The sequence below is a fragment of the Chiloscyllium plagiosum genome, unplaced genomic scaffold (genome assembly GCF_037043375.1).
Source record: "Chiloscyllium plagiosum isolate Xiang-an unplaced genomic scaffold, Cpla_swu_hap1 HiC_scaffold_33, whole genome shotgun sequence".
NCBI lineage: Eukaryota > Metazoa > Chordata > Chondrichthyes > Orectolobiformes > Hemiscylliidae > Chiloscyllium > Chiloscyllium plagiosum.
In genome coordinates, this window is record NW_028270171.1 from 2,197,646 (window position 1) to 2,216,782 (window position 19,137).

The 19,137-nt window shown below is 42.9% G+C and overlaps 1 protein-coding gene across 13 annotated transcripts in view; it reads left to right on the top strand.

Moving 5' to 3' along the window:
- The window catches only part of LOC122542077 (RNA binding protein fox-1 homolog 2-like), a 370,347-nt gene that overhangs the window by 236,235 nt on the left and 114,975 nt on the right, over positions 1-19,137 (top strand). The window contains exon 1 of one of the 13 annotated variants that reach the window (XM_043679403.2): positions 9,710-9,852. The exons of the other annotated variants lie outside the window; for them this stretch is intronic. Coding sequence (XP_043535338.1) covers positions 9,826-9,852 — 27 coding nt within the window. The 5' untranslated portion in view covers positions 9,710-9,825. Of the gene's footprint in view, positions 1-9,709; positions 9,853-19,137 lie in introns of those variants that run through there. 13 annotated transcript variants of the gene reach the window in all.

Consider the following 19,137-nt stretch of genomic DNA (forward strand, 5'->3'; position numbering starts at 1 on the left):
AAGAGGATCTGGATTGGCACAGGCTTGGAGGGCCAAAGGGCCTGTTCTTGTGCTGTAATTTTCTTTGTTGTTCTATTTTCTGACCACAGATGCTGCCCGACCTCCTGAGTTTTTCCAGTTATTTGATTTTGTTTCTATTTTCCAGCATCTGTAGTTCTTTAGGGTTATTTCTCTCGATTTTTATCCTCCATTCTCTTTAAGCAAAGGGCTTTTGTTCCATTTTTCCTTCCCTACGTTCCACTGAAATTGTATAGTAGCTTTTTGTCATTCATGCGTGAAGTCCCTGAAGTGTCCCTTTACTGCAGCTTTCTGCGGTATTTCCCCATTTAACTAATATTCAGCTCTTCTATTCTTCTTCCCAAAGTGGATAACTTCACCTTTTCCCACATTATAGTCCATTGCTTGGATTGTGTTGTATGCATTTGCTGGTGAACTGTCTAAATTTTCAATGTATGTAGGCCTAATTGTAATTTTCAGCTTGCTTAAAATGGGTGTTTTAAATTCTGTAGTTGCAAATTTTGAGCAGGCTTATTTTCAAGGCGTGTATTGAAAATGCAGCCGCATTAAGAACTGGCTGAAACTGGATCCTCATTTACTCAATGAGCTAGGCCTTTGTGTCAGGAATGCAGCTGACATCCAGAAAAGATCAGTTTCTGCAAGTGTACATAGAGGAGCCAATTAGGGATTGGCTCCTCAATGTACACTTGATCACCTGATGAAGGAGCGTCGCTCCGAAAGCTAGTGTGCTTCCAATTAAACCTGTTGGACTATAAACTGGTGTTGTGTGATTTTTAACAATTAGGGATTGGCTGTTTTGCATTTAATGTTGTCTAATGGCGGAGGGCTAATTAATAACCTTGCTCTCAAGGGGACTTTGGGAAATAGTGACCATAATATAAAGGAATTTTACATTAGGTTTGAATGCAGTAGTTTATTCTGAAACTGGAGTCATCAATTTGAAGGAACTTATGAAATCATGAGGGTTAAGTTGGCTCATAGTGTGTTAGGAAAATACACAAAAGAATTTGACAGTAGTTGGACAATAATTAGTATTCAGAGAAATGATACATGGTCTACAACAGATGTTTATTACACTAAGGCTGAAATACTCAAATGGACAGATAAATCAGTCATGTTTAATGAATAACGTGAACAAAGCTCTCAGCTTCTCTGGTTGACCCCTAACTGTTTTCTGAAATGGGCAACAGGCCATTCTGTTGTATCTGACTGTTAAAATAAAATCTCAAAACAGGGAAAAACAAACTGGATGGACCACCTGGTACTGGTCTAAGCACCAGAGAAAACAATGGTGCAAACAGCCCTGTCACCCCTGCATAGTCACCGTCTCCAGCATCTGAGAAGAAATGTGAAAATTGGGGGAGCTGTATCACTGATTAGTCAAACAGCAGCCTAATGTAGTCATACTCACATAATCATGACATTATTCTTGATATCTGTGAGGTAATGCAGTTGGGAAGGACAAACAGGGCAAAGGAATACATGATGAGCAGTCGGGTCCTCAGAACAGAGGGACTTTGGTGTACATGTCCAGCCTTTTAAGGTAGCAGAGCAAGTTGATAAAATGGTTAAGAAGGCAGACGGAATATTTGTCTTTATTAGCTGAGGCTTAGTTTAAGAAGAGGGTGTATATGCTAGAACTGTATGCAAAGTTGGTTAGGCCACAGCTGAAGTATTATGTACAATTTCAGAATGCCCATTATAGGATAGATGTGATTACACTGGAGATTTAGCGAAGTGTTGCCTAGGCTGGAGAATTTTAATTATGAGGAGAGTTAGAATAGACTGGGTTGTTTTCCTTGGAATACAGGAGACTGAGGGGATACATGACTAAGGGCTATAAAATTATGAGGGGCAGAGACAGTGTGGAAAGGAAGAAGCTTATCCCCTTTGTAGAGGGATTAATGACTGGGGCATATGTGTAGAGGGGAGGTGAGGAAAAATTTTGTTCAATTAGAGAATGGTGGGAATCTGGTTCTCTGCCTGATAGAAGCAGAAACGCTTATAACATTTAAGAAGTGTATGGATGTATATTTGTGATGAGGCATACCAGGTTATGGGCGGAGTGCTGGAAAATAAGATAACAATAGTTTGATGCTTGTTTTTGACCATGCAGACTCAATGGGCAAAAGAGCCTTTTTCTGTGATGTAGACCTTGATGGCTCTCTACCTTACAGATAATGTCCAGACAGCGTCATAACTATCTCTGGATATGTCCCATCAGCAGGCTAGACCAACAAAGGTGGAGATGCAGTGGTCTGTATTCGGGAGGGAATTATCCTGGGAGCTCTTGACATTAACTGCAGATCCCATGAAGTCTCGTGGCATCAGATCAGGAGCGAGGAAATCTACTGATTTCAGACTTCTGCCCATCCCAAATACTCCTCCACATTGAACACTGCTTGGAAGAAGCGATGGCCTAGTGATGTTATCACTAGATTATTAATCCAGAGACCAAGCTAACATTCTGGGGACCCTGGGTTTGAATCTTGTCATGGCAGATGGTGGAATTTGAACTCAATTTTTCTTTCCTTTGCACTAGTGTAAGTATAGTAATCAGTTAAAAACCACAAGGTGCAGAATAATTTTATTCAACATACCTACCACCATGGAAAACACCCATGTGACCTGGGAACCAGTAACAAAGAAAGCTTGGAGCTAGCAATGTCTATGTGAAAAACAGCGAAGGGGAAAGTGGAGATCAAATCAAAATGCAGTTAGATGGAGAAATACCCCTCTTTCCCCCCTCCCGAACTGTGCCCAAGTCTCTCTAAAGGCATCAAAAGCAGTGGTGGACACTACGTGCTCCCTCTCCAGGGACACCAGAGCTCAAACGTAATCGCGGTAGAGGAGCAGGTAGTCGGTTGCAATGCCCCCCTCCACAGCCCGCTGCTTGGACCTGTTTATAGCCAGTAAGGCCAGGCTCAGGAGCAGACCCACGAGGAGATCCTCTGACCTGCACACTCCCCTCAGCACTAGGTGCCCAAAGATCAGGAATGTGGGGCTAAAGTGCAAACAAAAATAAAAAGGTTCGTAAGGTATCTGAAAAGGGGATGCAAATGCCAACACCAAATATTTGTAATGACCACGGACTCCACGGTGCTGCAAAATGAACACTTGGGGGAATTTGAATTCAGTAAAAGTCTGGAATTAAAGAGTCTAATGATGACATGAAGCCATTGTCAATTATTGGAGAAAAACCTATCCGGTGCTTCGCGGAAGAGAAGCTGCTGTCCTTACTCAGTCTTTCTACGTGTGACTCCAGACTCTCAGCAATGTGATTGACTCTGAACTGCCCTCAGGCAATTAGGGATGAGCAATCAATGCTGGCTTAGCCAATGACCCCCGTATCTCATGAATGAATAAAATGAAACAAACCTTGAGAGTGCCGAGGGAGCATAATGTACTCCTACATGAGGAATTTCAGCAATGCGTACCACCTGCAAGCTCCACTGCAAAGACTGACCAAGGTTGCTTAGATGACCTCTACCACTTAAGAGGACAAGGGCAGCTGATGTGTGGAAACTCCACCACCTACAAGTTTGCCTCCTGACTTGTAACTATATTGACGTTCCTTCACTGTTAATTGATCATATCCTGGAAATCCCTTCCTAACAGCACTGAGTGTGACTTACTACAAAGGCCAACTCAACCAATTTTTCATAGAATCCCTACAATAAAAAAGAGGCCATTTGACCCATTGAATCTGCACAGAAACCTCTGGAAAGCATCCCATCCAGACCCAGATCCCTATTCTATTCCAATAACCTTGCATTTACCATGGCTAATCCACCTATCCTGCATATCCAAGGATGGTGGGGCAATGTAGCATGGCCAATCCACCTAACTTGCACATCATTGGACTGTGGGAGGAAACCAGAGCACTTGGCAGAAAGCCCCACAGTCACAGGGCAAAAGTGCAAACTCCACACTGACAGTCACCCAACACTGGAATTGAATCTGGATCCATCTCTGTGTGATGCAGCAGTGCAAACCAATGAGTTATTGTGTCACCCCAACCCATCCTAATGGGATACACTGAATCACTTCCTACAAAATTTAATAAATATCTCTTACTCCTACTGTCTCCTTCCACCTAACAAATCTCCTAACTCAGTTTATAATTTCCTCAATTTCATGAGTTTCAAGTTTAAATAACTGTCTCTTATGTGAAACCTATTCAAACATCATCTGGATATTCATTAAAACTATTCATTAACATTCCCTTTCTACTCCTCTAATTCATTTCTCAAACGTGCTAATTGTTTATTAGACCTGCCCTTTTGCAGGTCCATGTTGGTGTTCTCAAAACAGCTCAAATTTTTCAAGTGTTCGCTCAGTGTTTTGTTAAAGATTCCAATTAAGAGGACTGTAATTCCCCAGTTTGTTTTTCTCTCCGTTCAATAGAGGAGTCATCTATGGTCCATACAGCTGCCTGAATCTGAAGCTCTACTTTTCCTGTATTTCCGCCTCTCTACCTTGATTCCTTCATTTAAGACACTCATAAGTGTCCTAAATGGGTACTTTGCATCAGTGTACATCCAAGAAAAGGATATGGAAGGTAGTGAGATTTGTGCTCAGTGTGCTCAGCATTTTGAGATCAGGAAACTGGTAGTGTTGGGTGCCTTGAAGAGCGTTAAGGTGGATAAGTCCCCAGGGCCCAGTGGGATCTGCCAAAGGTTATTGAGAGAGGCAAGAGAGGAGATTGCTGGGGCCTTGACCAAGATCCTTGTATCCTTGCTAGCCACTGGAGAGGTCCCAGAGGATTTGCAATTAGCTAGTGTTGTTCCTTTGTTCAAGAAGGGGAATAGAGATAATCCAGGAAACTATAGATCAGTGAGTCTCTCATCAGTGTTTGGGAACCTATTGGAGAGAATTCTTCGGGATAAGATTTATGTGCATTTGGAGAAGTGTGGCCTAATTAGGTTCAGTGAGCATGGCTTTGTGTGGGACCAATCATATCTTACTAACTTCAATACATCTTTTGAGGAGGTGACAAAGGCGACTGTGGATGTTGTCGACATGGATTTTAGTAAGGCTTTCGACAAGGTAGGCTCATCCATAAGATTAAGCTGCATGGGATCCATGGTGACTTGGCCGTTTGGATTCAGAATTAACTTGCCCATAGAAGCATGTGGAAGCATGTTTTTCTGGCTGGACGTCTATGACTAATGGTGTTCCACAGAGATCAATACTGGGACCTCTGCTGTTTTGATGTATATAAATGGATGAAAACATAAATGGTGGTTTAGTACAAAAGTTGGTGGAATTGTGGATAGTGTTGAAGGTTGTCAAAGGATACAGAGGGATATAGATCAGTTGCAGATATGGGCGGAGAAATGGTAGATGAATTTTAATCCTGGTAAGTGTGAGGTGCTGCACTTTGGAAGATCAAACGGTAAGGAAAAGTATACAGTCAATGGCAAGATCCTGAACAGTATTGATATACAGAGGGATCTTGGGGTTCAAGTCCATGGCTCCCTGAAAGTGGCCACCCAAGTAGATTGGCTGATAAAGAAGGCATATGGCATGCTTGTCTTTGTTGATCGGGGAATTGAGTACAAGAGTTGGGATATCATGTTGCAGCTTTATAAGATTTTCGATATTGCCTTCAAGTCTGGTTGTTGCGTTACAGGAAGGATGTAGAGGCTGTGGAGAGGGTGCAGAAGAGGTTTACCAGGTTGCTGTCTGGATTAGCTGTAAGGAGAGACTAGAAAAACTCGGGTTGACTTCTCTAGAGCGTCAGAGGCTGAGTGGAGACTTGATAGAAGTCTATAAAATTATAAGATGCACAGATAGGTTATGGTCAGAGTTGAAATGTCTAAAACTTGGTGGCATTTATTTAAGATTAGGAGGGTAAGTTTAAAGGAGTTGTGAGGGGCAAGTTTTTTTACACAGCACGGTAGGAGTCTGGAACGTGCTGCCAGGGGTGATGATGGAGGCAGATACGATAGGGGCTTTTAAGAAACTTTTAGATAAGCACATGAATACACAAGAAATGGAAGGATATGGACAAGGGCAGGCAGAAGGGAGTAGTTTAATTTGACATGTTCAGCACAACAGCATGGGCTGAAGGACCAGTTCCTGTGTTGGATTGTTCTATGTTCATAAACTTTAACTCCTTGGCAAGTTTTTTGGTCAATCGATCTAATATCTCTACATGTGGCTCAGTTTCTTTACTTTGTGTTTTATTGTTCTTGTAAAGTGCCTTGTACAGTTTTATTATGTTAAAAGCACAATATAAATATAAATTGTTAAATTGCATTTGCAATTTTACAGACACAAAGTGCAATTCTTGAATTAAAAGAACTTAAGAGGCAGCACGGAGGCTCAGTGGTTAGCACTGTTGCCAGGGACCCGGGTTCGATTTCGGCCTCGGGCCACTATCTGTGTGGAGTTTGCACATTCTCCCCATGTCTGCATGGGTTTCCTCATGGGTGCTCTGTTTCCTGCCACAATCCAAAGATGTGCTAGTTAGGTGAATTGGCCATGCTAAATTGCTCATTGTTTAGGAGTGAATATAGGATAATAGGGTAGGGAAATGGGTTGGTGTGGACTTGTTGGGCTGAAGGGCCTGTTTCCACACTGTAGGGATTCTATTCTGAGATTGATGAAACTTGCTTTTTCCTCATCTATTTCCATGTGGAAGCCATCATCCCCTTGAAATCTGACATACTTTAATGTCATTAATTTTTCAGTGTCCAAGGTCCCAAGCGCTCCTTCCAGATGAAGCAGTGATTATTTGTATTCTTTCAGTCTAGTCTGGGTCCTGACTGATCAGAGTCAGTCTGCCTGGTTTAACATTCCTGGCTTTGTTTAAATTTTATCTGTCAGTTATGAATTGGTGCATTTTCAATGGCAGCACTACTATCGAATCAGAATCTGGTGGGCAATCTGCTTTCTCCTCCCATGCCGTGTAAATGTTGGGTTACTCCTTGAATTGGTATTTTTACAAATTTCCTTGATGAAGTATAATGTAAAATATGATATTTGACACATAATCTACATTAATTGCCTACAGCATGATTTCCAATGCATTGTAAAGACCATATACAGACTGCATGGCTGCTTTACAGAATGCGCAGTATTGGCATGACCCAAGTCACCTGCCATTTCAATATATCATCTTGCTCTTAAGCTCATGTTTCTATCCTGGGTCTGCTGCAGTTTTCCAATAAAGTCCAATGCAAGCTTGAGAAATAGATCCTCATTTTCTGTTTAGGTGCCTTAAAGCCTTTTGGACTCTGAATTCAACAACTTCAGACCATAACTTCTGACCTCCATTTTGATAATACGCTCACCGCCTTTGTATGCAACATGTTTTTTGCTTTGAGTTGACTGTATTCTGCTATTTACACCTAATTTGGATTAATGCTTTGTCACTTCACTACAGCCATTACCACTCCTCAATCTTTTGTTTCATGGCCCTTTTAATTTATAACCTCTAACCCTTTAACATGAGAGCAGGAGTAAGCCATTCAGCCTGTCCAATTTGCCCACCATTCAATACAGCCTTGATTGATTGAATATTTCCATGCCTTTTACTCACCCCCAATCTCCATTACCATCCTGTCAAAGATGATCAGAAACCTATCAATCTACACATTAAACATGCTCAAAGACTGAACTTCAACAGCCCTTTGTGATAGAGAATTCCAAAGGTTTATAACACTGAGTAAAAGAAATTCTCATCTTCGAACAAAGTGGCATCCCCTGATTTTTAAATTATGTCCTCTGATTCTAGACATCCTAACCAGGGAAACATCTTGCCTGCATCTACCCAGCCTTTTACGTATTTTGTAAGTTCCAATGAGATCAGCTGTCAGACCTGAATTTTCCAGCAATTACAGTTTTTGTTTCTGATCTGCAGCATCTGCTCATAAACTTTATAAAATCATAAGGAGTATGGATAAGGTGCATAGCAAAGGCCTTTTCCCTAGGGTAGGGGAGTTCAAAACCAGAGTGCATAGGTTTAAGGTTAAAAATCACACCACACAACACCAGATTATAGCCCAACAGGTTTATTTGGAAGTACAAGCTTGCAGAGTGTTGTACTTCCAAATAAACTTGGACTATAATCTGGCGTTGTGTGATTTTTAGGTTTGTCCACCCCAGTCCAACACCGGCACCTCCACATCAATGGTTTAAGATGAGAGGGGAAAGATTTGAAAGGGATCTGAGGGGCAACCTTTTCACACAGAGGGTGGTGGTAGATGGAATGAATTGCCAGGAGAAGTGGTAGAGGCAGGTATAGTTACTAGGTAAAAACAATGACTGCAGATGCTGGAAACCAGATTCTGGATTACAGTGGTGCTGGAACAGCACAGCAGTTCAGACAGCATCCAAGGAGCAGGAAAATCAACGTTTCAGGCAAAAGTCCTTCATCAGGAATACCTGCTCCTTTTCCTGCTCTTTGGATGCTGTCTGAACTGCTGTGTTTTTTCAGCACCACTCTAATCCAGAGCAGGTATAGTTACAACATGTAAAAGACATTTGGACAGTGCACAAATTGGAATGGTTTTAGAGGGATATGGGCCCGTTCTTCATAGGACAGTCCTGCTGTTCTGGGACAGCAATAGACATTCTGGAAGTCTATAGTAGCAAGAGTTGTCGCTGAGGAGAAATCCACAAAAGAAACAGATGAATGCATTGTTTCTGTGATTTGCCATTTTGGATAGACTTTTTTTTTCCAGCTGATAAAGGGCCATAAATAAAAACAGTGTCTAAAGTAAGTGATCATTCTAAAACTGAACTGCAAAAGTGAACTTCCTCTGACAGGTTTGATTGAGCTTTTTGAGGAACTGACTAGATCTGCAAATGAAGGTAGTTTAGTGGATGTTTTCTACATGAATTTTGATAAAGCTTTTGATAAGGTATTGTGTGGAAGACTGATCAAGAATGTAAGATCTCATGGGGCCCAGGGCACTTGGTAAATTTAATCCAAATTTGGTTTAGCAAATGGGGCTTTAGCAGGTAGATGCTTGATGACCAACATGAACACAGTGCGCCAAGATCCCTTTTTTCATTTTGTAAAACTCTGACTCCCTACATACACCACCTCTCCTGCCAAAATGAGACCATTTTTTGTCCTTAGAGCTTCTCCACCTCAATGTGATTTGGGTTTGGAGGTGAGATTTGAGTACAAGTATACTGTAGTCCGAAGTTGCCCAACATACAATAAGTGGCAGCCATAAGGTACTTTGAAGGTCTTCTCTTTGCCTGGTTACCTTTTAAATAACCTGGATTTGGAGTTATTATTTGTTCAATATGTTGTTTCAGGCATCAAAAGATTAAATGAGAAATTGAGGAACTCAGTCTCTCAGAATCAAGAATTTCAGAAGGCATTAGGATTATTTCCAATGTTACAAACTGGTGTTTTATTGTCTTTAGGTACTTCAGTCACTGCAACATATTGACGAAGGAAAATCTTTGACTTTCCAAATGAAGAAAGCAAATTTATTATTTTTCCACATGTTAAAATCTAAAATATTTAGCCTTGGCATAATCAGCTGCATGTGGAAATTCCATCTTGATTCACCTCAGGGAGTGCTGGGAGAACGCAGACATTGGGACTGGCTTTGCTGCTTTTTCCTTCTGTGAGGATCAGGTATCGGATTAGGAGACAGTGGGGGGAGTGGCTAGTTGTGATTAATAGCCCATGGCATGCAAGGCGGAGCCCGCACGAGCCATCTGGCCAAGATCTGGGAGTTGCTGTAGGGGAGATAACAGGAGAGGAAAGAGAGGGGCCAATCTGTGTCTGAAAGTCGAGCTGAAACAGGGATTATATACATTTCCTTGTCTTGGTTTATGGAGAGAAAGACGATGGTTTCACAGGTACACCATACAGTATTTTAAGAAGCCGTTGTCCGTAAATGTTTGTAGATAATGTGTGCTGAGCCATGTGGGCGAACTGTGCAATTTGTATTTGTACTGAATGAATCATTGCTTCTATTGTCTGCCGAGCTCTCTGTTCGTACTGCTGGTTATCAGGGAGGCTGGTTGCATTCCTTTTGCTTTCCATATCTTCGGCCGTCAAAACTCATAAAATACATCAAAGAGCAAAACCTTTTTTAAAATAAAAATTAAGTCTATCTCTGATCAGTTTACAGCAAACCAGAATCATTTTAACAGGGTAAGCTGAATGATACAGTAAAAATACACAGATGGTTCAGCAGTCTATTTATTTAAGGAACCTTTTCTCCTTGTCTGTATACTGCGGCCGTTGAGACAAAGCACAGGATTGTTAACCCTCTGCATGCTGAATCTGCTTCTCATGTTAATGAATGTATAGTCTATGCTGTGCATTTCGAGAAATCCTTTAAGTTATTAATAAATGTGGGCAACCTTAGCTTTTGTGTTGTATGCTCTGAATAAACCAAAAACAACCTTTCTATTAAGAATCAGTATCACTGCCCAGATCCTCCTCGGGGTCAAAAGATTAAATGTTGGCAGTTCCCATTTATATTTTTTGGGCACATAACAGCCAGTCGTCATTGAAGGGATTGCAGCATGTTGAAATAATTTAAGATTTTTTTGCAATTCTATGCTATTTTTTTCTGACCTCACACGCCTATCCAATTAGTGTGGATTTATATTTGAGCAAATGGGTGTAGGCCCTTTCCCTTCTGATCTTTAGCAAACACCAAAGGTATCGGCTTGGTATTGAAAAGCATATACACTGGTGCAATTTACGGTTAAAAATGTAAGAAGTTATTGAGCTCTTTGAGACATGCTTTGTTGCTTACATTCCTTGCAATTTCTGCAACAAATACACCACACAACTTATATAATTTCAGCAATCACACAAAGAAGCAAAAACGATGCTTTTTGCAGTCTTGGGAATGCTATTTAGGAGACATTTTTATCTAATACTTTCAGAGGAGTCTGCTGATAGAGTTTTAATGAAAGACAACATCAATTGCTGCAAAACACAGCCATCTTGATGCAAAGTGCCTCTATTACCAAAAAATATAATTTTGTCATGGTTTGACAGAAGAGGGATTGTAATGTAAAATAGTAAAATTCTAGCTGTAGCAAGAAATGTTTTTAAATTTCATGGAACTCCTTCTGATCCCATCAGCACAAGCACGAATTTTGGTTGAGCTGTTATTCAGTTTTATTTGTAATTCATGTCATATCTCATTTTAAAATCAGGTTACCAGTTGTTTAAACTGAAGAATGTAGTCGCTGGTTTAAATTTCATGCAAAACACAGTGACTTTTAATTCAGGGCCAGCACATTGAGCTTTTAAAAGATTATATACCATGAAGCCAATAATATTGTGGACTTACAGAAAATGCAGTGTACACTTAGTGTTGTCTCCTTGTCATGAGGTTTCCAAGTATCAAGCTTAAGAATGACAGGCAAAATGAAAGAAATCATCACATTGTCTACTCTTGCATGCTATTATTCAATCATCTTTGCTGGATATTGAACATAAGGGAAAGGAGCAGGAGTAGACCATAGGGCCCATCGAGCTTACTCTGCCATTAATACGATCATGGCTGATTATCTGCATTAATTCCACTTTCGCCCTCGTTCACCAAATCCCTTGATTCTCTGAAAGATCAAAATCTGTTTGTGTGCGCATGCAGCCTTGGACTGGGCAAAACCATCTTGGCTGCCTACTGTGAAATAGGAGAAAGTGAAGACTGCAGTTGCTGGAGATCAGAGTCGAGAGTGTGATGCTGGAAAAGCACAGCAGGTCAGAGGACCAGGAGAATTGATGTTTCGGGAAAGAGCCTTCCAATAGAAATGATGCTTGAGCTGAGGTGGTAGAGAGATAAATGGGAGGGGGTAGGGCTGGAGGAACGTAGCTGAGATTGTGATAGGTAGATGAAAGTGGGGGTAATGGTGATAGGTCGGAGAGAAGGGTGGAGCGGATAGGTGGGAAGGAAGATGGACAGGTCAAGAGGGTGGTGCCGAGTTGGAAGATTGGAACTGGGATAAGGTGGGGGGGGAGGAGAAATGAGGAAACTAGTGAAGTCCACTTTGATGCTGTGTGGTTGGAGGGTCCCAAAGTGGAAGATGAGGTGTTCTTCCTCCTGGTGTGATGTGGTTAGGGTGTGGCGATGGAGGAGGCACAGGACCTGCATGTTCTTGGTGGAATGGGAGGAGGAGTTGAAGTGTTCGGCGATGGGGTGGTGGGATTGGTTGCTGCAGAGTCCCAGAAATGTTCTTTGAAGTGTTCTGCAGGTAGGCGTCCTGTCTCCCCAGTGTAACGGTGACCACATTGGGGGCAACAGATACAGTAATGACATGTGTGGAAGTGCCGGTAAAACTCTGGATGTGGAAGGCTTCTTTGGTGCCTTGGACAAAGGTGAGGAGGGAAGTGTGGGCGCTGGGTTTGCAATTCCTACAGTGATAGGGAAGGTGCAGGAGGAGAGGGTGGGTTGGTGGAGGTGTGTGAACCTGACAAGGGATTCGCGTAGGGAATGGTCTTTACAGAAAGCGGATAGGGATGGGGAGGGAAATATATCTTTGGTGGTGGGGTCTGTTTGTAGGTGGCAGAAATGGTGAAGGATGATGCAATGTATACGGAGTTTGGTGAGATGGAAGGGGAGGACCAGTGGAGTTCTGTTCTTGTTGTGGTTGGAGAGGTGGGGTTCAAGGGCAGAGGTGCAGGAAGTGAATGAGATGCACTGGAGGGCATCATCAACCGTGTGGGAGGGGAAATTGCAGTCTTTGAAGAAGGAGGCCATCCTTCTGAGAAATAGCCTGCTAACACTGTTACCTGGAATGGACGTTTGGAACCTTCTTATACGCTACTGGCCATTGGATTATTAAACCTCTGCAAAATTCAGCCTTTCAGAGTAAAGAATTGGAAGGGAAATTGCTAATGAGGGAAGCACTGATTTCATTGGTACTGGAGCAACATGATACCTACATTCAAAGCAAATGTTAGGCATTTCTGCTACTTTTGAGCAGCCAGAACAGCATGGGTTATGTTGGATGATTAAAATCTTCTCATTGTAAAGGATGATTTTTGGAAATTATACAATTAAAGTTAATAGTTGCTTGTAATCTGCATGGCTGTGGCATTTGTTGTAGCAGGGGAAAGAGTCATTGGATGGTAGGGTTGAATGGTGCAACCATTCTTATTGTCAGATTTTCACAAAGCATTACAATGTTTCTCTCACCATCTCTAGATTCAGGAAAGTTGCCACTAGTAACCTACTTACTGCATATCATAACACAATTAGTTTATTGGTGAAATATTTTAATGAAGATATTGTGCTGAACTAAAATTAAATAATCCAGGAAGGCTGATGGCTCACTCAATTGATGCTCTAAGTATACCCAGTCCAACACCGGCATCTCCAAATCATGATGCTCTAACATACTGACTTGTTGGACTACATGAGAATTGTTTGTACTAAGAGTTTCCTAAGCACAGTAATGAGTTCCTAATCTGCCACCTTGCTAATTTAGAGAAAAGGAAGAAAAAGAAATTAGTGAGCCACTCTGATGCAACTCCTAGCAGTATACTCAAGAGCTGCAAAAAACATAAGATTAAGAGGTGGAAATCCTAATCAGTGTAAGCATGTTAGGCAATAAGTCACAATCCACCCCCTTCTCTCCCCCCAAAAAAAACTCTCTGCCTAACCCATGCAAATGGTCATACAGCCAGAAAATCTGTCGCAAGAGCTTGAACATAGCTCATGATTGGTTTGCTGGTGGAGTGGAGGTAAGATAAGTGATATATTGAATGAATCCGTTCCAACCATGCATGCTACCTATGTCAAAATAAATCCTGTCCTTCAAATTGCATGTAAGAGTATTCCAAAAAAAGGGATACTGAATACCAGTTAGAAAGTTTGGATCACTCCTCTTCCTCCTCCTCCCACCACCACTCCAACTATTTTCTCTTCCTACACAAACCTTATTAATGTCAATTGTGTTCCAGCTCTCAGTATTAATTCAAGTTGGAACCGAATTGGAACCTGGGGTCTTAACGTTTATGTGGATTTGTAGTACACATGTTAATATCTATCTACCAGGGCAGCCAATTGAAATCTGTTGCAGCCAAGGCTTTTTGGATTTTTAAAAGTCTTACCTAATCTTACTTTAATTGCAATCAACTGAATATTCTTAGTGTTTGTTTAAAATTAAGATTTTTGTCTATAAAGTGGATTTCATTAGTTTTTTCACCGCACACCTTTAGCCACTGTTATACACGATGGACAATGAGTACCCTGCAAAGTTCACTCTGCTGAGTTGTTAGCTGTGCCATGATTTATTCAGCCAATGTAGGTCTTTGCAAGGCGCACTCAATAATTTGCGGGCCTGGAAAATATTGTAACTGCATTCGGGTTTGTTTGGAGCTCTGGTGTTGACAATAGCAAACTTCGTTCATTTGAAACCGTCATTGCCTAAGACCAGCCTAGGAAAACCATACAGTGCCGCTGCAGTAATTTCAGTGTACTTGTTTTGAAATACTAATATATAGATTGTGAAAATGAAGCCAAAGATGGTTGAAAACTAATTGTGTTGCGATACTGAGATAACAACATATCATTTCCAGCAGAGCAAACCATTTTGCCTAACTGATGTCTACAAAAGTTTATATTCCTTTTTATATATAAACATCAGTTTACTTATCTATAAGTATTACATGGGCAAGTAAGTAATTAATACATGAAGCAACATCACACAAATGTCAATGAGGCAAATACAGGGTAAACAATGAATCTGATTTTGGTGGTAGAGGTCTTTTATTCATTCGTGGGGTATGGGTGTCGCTGGTTGGCCAGCACTTATTGCTGGTCCCTACTTTCCTTTGAGAAAGTGGTCGTGAGTTGCAGTCTGCATGTGCTGTAGGTAGACTCTCAATGCTGTTAGGGAGGAAATTCCAGGATTTTAACCCAGCAACACTGAAGAAACAGTGATATATTTTCAAATCTCAATGGTCAGTGGCTTGGAGGGGAACTTGCAGGAGGTGGTGTTCCCATGTATCTTCTGCCCCTGTCCTTCGAGATGGAAGTAGTCATGGGTTTGGAAGGTGCTATCTACAGATCTTTGGTAAATTTTTAGTCTGCACATTGAAAATAGTACACTTTACACATTGATACTGTTGGTGATGGAGCGAGTGCATGCTTATGGATGTAGTGCCAGTTAAGTGGGCTGCTTTGTCTTAGAGTGGAAAAGCACAGCCAGTCAGGTAGCATCTGAGGAGCAGTAGAGCCGACGTTTCGAGCATAAGCCTTTCATCGGGCATGTGTGGTGGGGGGGTGCCAGAGATATGCTAAGAGATAATTGGTGGTGGGGGGGTGCTGATGGTGATTGGTCGGATGGAGCGGATAGGTGGGAAAGAAGATGGACAGGTGGGACAGTTAAAGAGGGTGGTGCTGGAGTTGGAGGGTTGGATATGGAATAAGGTGGAGAGAGGGGTGATCAGGAAACTAGTGAAATTGATATTGATGGCATGTGGTTGGAGAGTCCCAAGGCAGAAGATGTGGTGTTCTTCCTGTAGGCGTAAGGTGGCTAGAACTTGGCGGTGGAGGAGGCCGAGGGCTTGCATTTGTTGGCACAGAGAGAGGGGGAGTTGAAGTGTTCAGCCACAGGGCAGTGAGGTTGATTGGTGTATGTATCCCAGAGATCTTCTGCGAAACATTCTGCAAGGTGGCGACCTGTCTCCCCAATGTAGAGGAGACCACATTGAGAGCAACGGACCCACTAGATGAGGTGTATGGAGGTACAGGAAAGTCTCTGTTAGATGTGGAAGGATCTTTTGGGGCCTTGGATAGAGGTGAAGGGGGAGTTGTGGGCACAGGTTTTACATCTCTGCGGTGGCACCTCCAAGCACCTCATCTACCGTATGTGATTTGATGTGATTTCCTTTACTTTGGGGAGACAGGATGCGAAATTGCAGAACATTTCAGAGAACATCTCTGGGACACATGCATCAATCAACCCCACCGACCTGTGGCTGAACACTTCAATACCCCCTCCCCCTCTGCCAAGGACATATAAGCCCTGGACTGCCTCCTCCGCCAAATTCTAGCCATCTGACGCCTGGAGGAAGAACGCCTCATCTTCTGCCTGGACACCCTCCAACCACATGGGATCAATGTGGATTTCACCAGTTTCCTGATCTGCCCTCCCCCAGATCCAACCTTATCCCAGATCCAACCTTCCCACTCGGCACTATCCTACCTGTCCATCTTCCTTCCCACCTATCTGCTCCACCCTCCTCTCTGACCTATCACCTTCACCCCCATCTCCATCCACCTATCACATTCTCAGCTACCTTCCCCTGAGTCCCACCCCCTCTCATTTATCTCTGTATTCTTGGGCCACCCCCTCATTTCTGATGAAGAGCTTATGCTCAGAGCGTTGACTCTCCTGCTCCTCAGATGCTGCCTGACTGGCTGTGCTTTTCCAGCATCACACTCTTCAAGGCTGTCAGGAGTACTTGTTGCAGTACTCCTTTGTCTGACCTGCTATTGTAGCTACTGTTATTATGAGGCGAGTCCAGATGAGTTTCTGCTCAATGGTAACCTGGAGGATGTCGTTAGTGGGGATCTAGTGATGGTAACACCATTGAATGTCAAGGGACAGTGATTAGATTATCTTTTATTGGAGATTGTCATTGTCATTGCCTGCCACTTTTCAGTCCAAGCCTGGATATTGTCAGGATCTTGTTACATTTGAGCATGGATTCCTTCTGAGAGAGTCCTTCTCAAGGTTGAATAGTGCTGAACATTGTTCAATCTTCAGCAAACACCCCTACTTCTGACGTTATGATGGTTATTGAAGCAACTGAAAATGGTTGGGTTCAGGACGCTACAGTGAGAATTATTACAGAGAAGGCTGCCCTCCGCCTCCAGTAACCACAAGTATCTATCTATGTGACATCTATGACTCCAACCAATACAGGATTCTTTCCCTCATTCCCATTGATTCCAGTTTTTCTAGAACACCTTGATACCCCAATTGGTCAAATGTGTTAGTGCTTTTCCCCATGTTTCAAACAAGGCTGTAACGATATTAGTAGCTGAGTGGCCCTGATGGAACTCAAACTGGGTGTCAGTGAGTAGGTCATCGCAGACCAAGTGCTGTTAGTTGATAGTACTGTTGATGGCACCTTCTGTTATTTTTCTACTGATTGAGAGTACACAGATGGCGCAGTAGTTGGTCAGGTTGAGTTTGTCCTGCTTTTTTGTGTCCAGGACATACCTGAGCAATTTTCCACATTGTTGGATAGATGTCAGTGTTGTACATGTACTGGAGGGGTTGTCTAAGGGAGTGGTGTGTTCTGGAGCACAACTGGATGTGGCAAGACTGCAGAAGTTAGGTCTGTCTGTCACTTGCTGCTTTTGCTGTTGGACATGCAACTAGTTCTGTTTGGTAGCTTCACCAGGTTAACAACACCAGTTTTGAACAATAAAGGAGTTAAGGGTTATGATGAGCAGGCGGGTAAATGGAGCTGAGTCCATGAGAAGGATCAGCCATGATCTTATTATAGCATAGCAGCTTCAAAGGGCCAAATGGCCTCCTCCAGCTCCTGGTTCTTACGTACTTCTGTTCTTATCTTTTTTTTTAAGGTGTGCCCTATTGCTGATTGTGACATACCCTCCTGCACTCTTCATTGAACCAGGGTCATTACCTTGGCTTGATGGTAACGTTTGATTGGGGGATATATTGAGACATCATATTGCAGATTGTGTTGGAGTACACTTCTGTTGGTAGCCCACAGCGTCACATGGATGCCCAGCCTTGAGTTGCTAGGTCTGTTCAAAGTTTGTCCCATTTAGCACGGTGATGGTACCACACAAGGAGAGTGAAGGCTTCACGCATTCTGACACTGTTATGGGCAGATGCGTCTGCAGGCAGCAGATTGGTAAGGATGAGGTTGCATATATATTTCCCTCTTATTGGTTCCCTCACCACCTGCCACAGACCCAGTCTAGCAGCTGTGTTCTTTAGGACCTGACTAGCTTGATCAGTAGTGCTGCTGTTGAATTATTCTTGATGGTGGACATTGAAGTCCCCCACCCAGAGTGCATTTTGCACTCTTGCCACCCTCAGTGCTTCCTCCAAGTGTTGCTCAACATGGAAGAATACTGATTCACCAGCTGAGGGAGGACAGTAGGTGGTAATCAGCAGCAGGTTTCCTTGCCCATGTTTAACCTGAAGCCATGAGACTTCATGGGGTCCACAGTCAATGTTGAAAATTCCCAGGGTAGTTCGCTCTTGATGGTATACCACCGTTCTGCCATCTCTGCTGGACCTGTCCTGATGTTGGGATGGGACATATCCAGGGAAGGTGATGGTGGTATCTGGGGCATTGTCTATAAGGTACAATTCTGAGTATGACGATGTAGGCTATTGCTTGACTAATCTGTGAGACGGCTTTCCTGATTTTGGTACTAGGCCCCAGATGTTCGGAAGAAGACTTTGCAGGGTTGACAGGGCTGTTATTGCAATGTTGTTTCTGGTGCCTAGGTCGATGCCAAGTTTCTGTCCAGTTGAATTTGGTGGCGCTGGCACAAGATGTGGTGTTTGGGCTCCTGAGCTTGTCCACTTCAGGCCAACGGCATCCTTTTCTCTCTCCTCTTTTCACCTTTTGTGTTTTCTTTTCATTTTTGATACAAGCAGTGTAGTGGCTGCAGCATTGGTAGCGTGGATTGGGACTCTCGGCAACAGAAGGCCTAGAGCCTGGACTCTTGGTGTGGCATCAGCTGTGGTGGTGTTGATGCCCAGTGTGGGAACTTCTGGTGGTGGTGGGCCCAGAACAGGGATTCTTGGTGGTGTCAGTGAGGAGGTGGCGGTAGCAGGAGCAGCGGAGTTGGGGTCTCTTGGGGCACTTAGGAGATATGTGAGGACTACAGTTGCTGGCAAGTCAGAGTTGATAAAGTGTGGCACTGGAAAAAAGCACAGCAGGTCAGAACTGTTTGAAGGGTCCTGCCCAAAACAATGTCAACTCTCCTGCTCCTCAGATGCTGCCTGACCTCCTGTGCTTTTTCCAGTGCCACACTTTATTGACTCTCCTGAGTCATCAGTCTTTCCTTTGCAGTACCCAGAGTGGGGACTCCTTAAACGCTTTGCAGAGACTTTGCAGAAGCTGTGGAGCCTTAAGACCCCAATTTGAACAAAAGATTAAAGTAACTATTCAAG